Below are 6,287 nucleotides of genomic sequence, written 5' to 3'. Positions count from 1 at the left end.
AAACACTAACTTGTTCTCACTACTATTTTCTATATAGCCAGAGAGATGATGAGCCCAACTATCAAGGTCGCTTCTCCTACGAAGGCTTAGATAATGTAGATGCATTGTAAAACTATCACTGAAACTGGAAAAAAAAATGCTCAAAATCTTGCGTAAGTTTAACAAGATAGATGCCTATGTAAATAGAAAAATGTCTATATTCCTGTACTTAGTATCCTGTCACCCTGGTTTATTGTCGGAAATACTCGTATATCAGGCGGTAGAAATAGAGAATGAGAAATATACTATAGTCTGCCTTTTAAGCACCTTGTTTCTTGCCTCGCGGGAGTTGCCAACACTCGCTGTACAACAAGATACAATTTAATATTTCCTGCTTAGACAAATAACAAAAGCTGGACACGATAACGAAGAGAAAGATGTCACAATAACCAATAAATCGACATGTGGTATTTGTATAAGTATAGTGTCTCATTGATAAGAGATTTAGTAACAGATAGTTATCATAAACATATGTACATGCGTACTGTTTTCACAGACAACCTTCTGCTGCGGCAGTAGTCTTGTAGCGGTGGTGGTGACAACAGTGGTGGGCTATACTGACCCATGCACACCCACACCACACCCACAGACACACACACACACACACACACACACACACACACACACACACACGTAAAGTGAAGTGTTGCTATATTACCGACAGTTTTCAAGCACCAAGCACCAAGCACCAGCACCAAGCAGCAATCAGCAAGAAGTGCAGCCTTCACCACACTGCCTAATCTTCGTCTATTAAAGGTATTTATAAGGCTATTCAGTTAATGTTAGGTTTTCTTTACATATGAGAGTGAAAAGAGTATGCAAATATTTTAAAGTAATGGTAAAAGGACCATCAAAAAGAGCAAGGCGTCTGTATTACCCTCTCATATTTGTTTCCTTCACTTACCATAGGCCAAACATGTGTCACAATGCAGCCACCAGTCTACCATTTTCATATCCCATGGCCAAAATTTCTCTCTGTTGCTTAATTTTGGTTTGGTGAGATGAATGTCCCGCCGCCGGTGTTGCCTCCGGGCCGCCTCCCCCCCGACGGTCCCCTAGCCATCACCCTATTCCCGCCCTCACCCTCCCGTCACCAGCCATTTGGGTCAAATACTTTTTTTCGAATATTTGTTGACGGTAATATTACGCTTCCATGGTATGTTTTTATGGTTTCTATAAATGTTTCGTTGTGTTTGAAGTGTGTTCCGCGTCTGTGATGGGTAAATATGTGGCGTTTAGTGGTGTTTTATGGCGTATGTTAAAGGCTTTTTAACGCTCAAAATTTCCCACCTGGAGTTTTGAGCTTTTTCATTTCAAGGTATAAGTGGGCCTTTATGGTAGCAAAATATCTGTCCTCTTTTAAGTGTGAAATCAATCTATTGAGTGAAATATGTGGACTTTGAAATGGTGTTTGGGGCTGTTGTAAAAAGCTCTTATTTTTCTTTATTTTATTTGCTCACGTTTCTGCTTCTCGGTCTAACACGCTGTAGAATGCCCTAAAAGATAGCTCAGACTCCCAGAAATGTGATAAAATACACGCCAAGTGAAAATGGCTTGACTTTACAGGACGTTTTAAGAGATTTATGGGTTAAAATGTTTTGTACTTTTAACGTACTTAATTTAGACCTTTTTTAAAAACCAGTTAAGCTGGAGATATTTTGATATTTTGAAAATTAGTTTAAGTATTTATCACGTCATAAAATAACAAGCATTTGGCCGTGGCTTCGTTTTTCTAAAAGTCATTTTGAAATCAAATGATTTACGTAATTTAGCCGAGTCACCCCGTTCCCGTTCTCTCTGATGACCACAGACCAGGTGATGACTCACCATAGCCCCAGGCTGGCGCCGCTTTTCCAAATCCGCAGTTCGTCAATATTTTGCCTAATATCTAGTGATTTCTACGTGTTTTCGAGTGTTTCTAGGTTCAGGTGTGTAGATAATTGTAGCAGAAGAGGAAGAAAGGAGAAATAAAGGAGGATAAGGAGGAAGGAAGGAGGAAGGGAGGAGGAAGAGGAGCAGTCAAGCCATAATACTTAAGTCACCCTTCATTTCTTCAATATTTTGTCTAATATCTAACATTTTGATGTGTTTCTAGGCTCAGACGTGTGGATGGAAGGAGGATAGGAGAAGAAGGAGTAACAATGGAGAGGATGAAGAAAAATGAGAAATAGAAGGAATAGGAGAAGGAGCCAATGTGTAAAATTTAGGTAAGTGTCCCTTTTAATCTTAACGTTCTTTATAATGCATACTGTTGGTTTTTGGGATATATTTCGCTTGTTTTAAGCTTGTTCATTAGTGTTGCAGGGTGTTTGGAATGTTATAAGTATGTTTTGGGGTTCATTTCGTGTGTTTTCAATATATATTAGATCTTTTAGGTATATTTTACGTATTTTGAGAGTGTGGATTGAGATGTGTGTGAGTATTAGCATGTTTTGAGTGTGGTTTGTTAGAACTTTGATGGATTGGTTGGTGTTCTGAGTTGGGTTTGGGTTTATTTTAAGTCTTATAAGTGGTGTGTGTGGTGGTTATTTCAGTAAATATTGGGTGTTTCTAGTGAGTTTTGTGGTGTGTTTGGAGGTATTTTAAGCTGTTCCATGTTTTTTTTTAGTGTGTTTTGGGATGTTATTGAGTTTTTAAGCGAGTTTGGGTATGTGTGGTTTGTCGTGGGTTAGTGTAAGAGTGAATTAGGTCTATACAAAGATTTTTCAGTATGTTTTGAGGCCACCAACAGGCTAGCTTCGTGTCAGTGGGCCCTTATAACAACTGTCCCTCATCAATGATTACCCGCTTCGTTTCCAGGTGACGACAGGCATAATGAGGTGGACGTGGCGGAGGCTGTGGGCGATCAATTCACGGCACAGGTTACTCACACCTTGTACCACACTGACTTCCCGCAGCCGTTCATTAAGGTCGGGCAAGGCCCTGGATATGGAGTAAAGTAAGTTGTGGTTTTGTTGTTGTTGTTTTCTGTTAAGATTTTTTGTTCTCTCTCTCTCTCTCTCTCTCTCTCTCTCTCTCTCTCTCTCTCTCTCTCTCTCTCTCTCTCTCTCTCTCTCTCTCTCTCTCTCTCTCTCTTCTTCTTCTTCTTCTTCTTCTTCTTCTTCTTCTTCTTCTTCTTCTTCTTCTTCTTCTTCTATTACTACTACTACTACTACTACTACTACTACTACTACTACTACTACTACTACTACTACTACTATTACCTACTGATGTTCTTTAAGTAAGGATAGGTAGTGTCAGGTCACGACACGTTACGTCAGCAGGTTCCCACGCCTGTCCTTCTTGAATATTATGTTTTGACCTGCTCTGTTTGATGAGGTGACGTGGGGAAAGGCTTACCCACCAGTTGTATGGCTTTATTGGGGCGAAGTGGTGGATCTGAACATTGACTTATCCTTTTACGCCACCCACGTGCAACACCTCAACCACCACCGTCAGTGTTTGTGTGTGTGTGTGTGTGTGTGTGTGTGTGTGTGTGTGTGTGTGTGTGTGTGTGTGTGTGTGTGTGTGTGTGTGTGTGTGTGTGTGTGTGTGTGTGTGTGTGTGTGTGTGTGTGTGTGTGTGTGTGTGTGTGTGTGTGTGTGTGTGTGTGTGTGTGTGTGTGTGTGTGTGTGTGTGTGTGTGTGTGTGTGTGTGTGTGTGTGTGTGTGTGTGTGTGTTTGTGTGTTTTGTTGTTTTTATATTTTTATCTGAGTTTATATTTTGAGATTTTGCAAAGTGTTTTGGGTTAGTTTTGAGTGATTTAAGTTGTTTGTGTGTGTGTCAGTTGTGTATTGTGTGTGTTTTGTGGTGTGGTGTTAGTATTGGTGCATACTGTGTGTTTGTAGTGAATTGTAAGTGCGTTTATTGGTACTTTGAGGTTTTTCATGTTGGCAGTATCCAAGGGGATTTGACAAAGCTAGTTTCAATGATTTCAAATTGTTGACCAATACAACAGGTTCGGCAGTGTTCCAAATTGATATCGACAGTAAACTGAACAATGGTTTTGGTATTTTGTAAGCACGATCGATAATTTGGAAGTGATCATTGAGTGGGTAGGTTTGTGTGTGGTTGGGGTTAATTCACAGTACATAGCCGGAGAACATTAAGATGAAAATAATGACAAATATTTAATGTGATTCGCAATATACATAGAGGTGGATGAAATTGAGCAACCTTGCTTATTGTAGGCAACATTAATGAGGACCTTTGACTGTCTGTGTGGGAGTGTAAATTTTGTTGTTTGTCAGTTACTTGTATTTCAAGGAAACACGGAGAGCTAAGATGAACAGCATTGTGGTAACTTACTGCTAGGGTTTCTCTCTTAAAACACCATCTAGTCAATCTAAATTTACCTTACGATAGTCTAAACCATGAATAATAGTGATGTTAAAATACAAAGCCAGCATTTCACCCACAGAGTGCAATAGTGGCAGAGCTGCAGACGACCCCCGCACGGAAGAGAAACAACAATCAGTCAGTCAGTCAGTCAATCAGTTAGTCAGTTCTCCCACAGCGCTGGCAGTGGCATCCCGAAGCAGCGCATATGTGACGGCATCAATGATTACTGCAGTAACGGAGAGGTGAGGAGAAGGCCTTGCTTTTGTCACTATGGCACGCAAGGCTTAACTCATGCCCTGAACTCTTTTGTTTCATATAAAAGTTGCAGGTTTTCTTACATTGTATACAGTACAATACAAAATCACAACTTGACAGTACTGAAGCAAATGCCTTTCTTGTGGCAGGATGAGTTTGTGCAGCTGTGTGGCATTGAGGAGTGCCGGGAGAAGAATGTCGGGTGTGTGTGAGCCTGTTTACATCAACACTCGAGAGTCATACTACTGCCAGTGCCGGCCATGCAGGGTACAGACTCGTGTCAGAAAGTTCAAGTGTGAAGGTGAGGCCTCCCTGAACTGTCAATGTCACTCTACGGTCTGTCTTCTTAAACTTCTCAGTCCTTCACCTCTTCATTTAGCAGCAGCCTAAAGAAGTTAGTGTGGTATTCAAAGGTACTTTTGTTATTGTTGGCATACATGAACATGCATTTTGTCTCACGAGTATTACTAAGATCAGCGATTTACGGATAGGTTGTTCTTTATGATTAAGTATAATTTCATCACCATCAGTTCCTCCCTCCATCACGGACACAAACACGTCTTGAAGGAAGGTTAGCCCGCCGCCCAGAGTCACCTCGGCTGGCTGGCTGGCCACCCCGCGGGAGCAGACGAGCGGTGTAGCGGCGGTGGTCGGGTTTGTGGGTGTAACACTGTGTATGAATATTGTTTGTGTTTTAATTAATATTGTTGTCTGTTGCATTTCCACGTATCAGATCACCGTTAGGTAGCAGTGTTGACGGGATAGCGCTACACCGTTGCGTGTCAAAATATGATACGCAACGGGTTCGATCCCCCATTTGTCGGTCTTTTGGCGTCACCTCAAAGGAATGATACATAACTAGCTCACCAACCCTCGTGTGTGTGTGTGTGTGTGTGTGTGCGGACGGGCAGCGTGGCATCGTCGCGTTGCAAGTTCAGTATTGTCGTGGACGGGCACGAGTATCTTTCCAATTTTGACCTCAATTGCAGACAAACTCAAAATCAGTTGTGTGCATATCCTTGTCAAGTTTTTATACAGTTCCGTCACATGCTAGAATTTTAAGTCACACATCTCCCTTCATGCATTGAGTGTAGACACCCACCAACGCCGACAGTCATTTTTCCTTTTATTGATTTGATGTGCATGAATAAAACTAAACAAGGCAGCAGACAACTGCACATTTGCACTCATGGCTACGGTCAGGAAGAAACTGAATGACACTGTTGCATCACTCAACGATGATACACCACGCGGATGGGCAAAAATGAGTACAATACCCTGTTGCATTGTATTGTATCACAGGGTGATACGCAACGATGAAACGATGCGTGGAAATGCAGTAAGTGTGTACACACCTTTAGAAAGTGTTGGTGGTGGTGATGTCAGTGTGTTGTGTACTTATTGGTGGTGGTGCTAGTTCAATAATCCCTCATGACTTGTACCATCTCACGTCTCTCAACAATGGGAGGTCGGCGTGACATGTGTAATTGTGTATGAAATGACAGACTCAGCGACGGTAAGTAGTAGACAAAGATTCCACATTTACATATTATGAACGATAAAAAAAAAAAAAACTTGCATATTTGTGATGCAGTGATAATAATTATGATCATTGTTAAAAAGATATGCGGTATACTCAAGATCATGATAGTTATAGTTACGATGATAGTGAA

General features: G+C 41.3%; 1 protein-coding gene across 1 annotated transcript in view; it reads right to left on the bottom strand.

Annotated features, from left to right (window-relative positions):
* The window catches only part of LOC123513453 (cell wall protein DAN4-like), a 9,037-nt gene extending 7,897 nt beyond the window's left edge, over positions 1–1,140 (bottom strand). The window contains exon 1 of the mRNA XM_045270613.1: positions 1,123–1,140. Within this exon, the coding sequence (XP_045126548.1) occupies positions 1,123–1,140 (18 nt within the window). The remainder of the gene's footprint in view (positions 1–1,122) is intronic.
* Between the last annotated feature and the right edge of the window lie 5,147 nt (positions 1,141–6,287).

The sequence above is a fragment of the Portunus trituberculatus genome, chromosome 36 (genome assembly GCF_017591435.1).
Source record: "Portunus trituberculatus isolate SZX2019 chromosome 36, ASM1759143v1, whole genome shotgun sequence".
In the NCBI taxonomy this organism is placed as follows: Eukaryota; Metazoa; Arthropoda; class Malacostraca; order Decapoda; family Portunidae; genus Portunus; species Portunus trituberculatus.
Note: the sequence above shows the minus strand (reverse complement) of the source record. Positions and strands in the feature narration are given on the sequence as shown.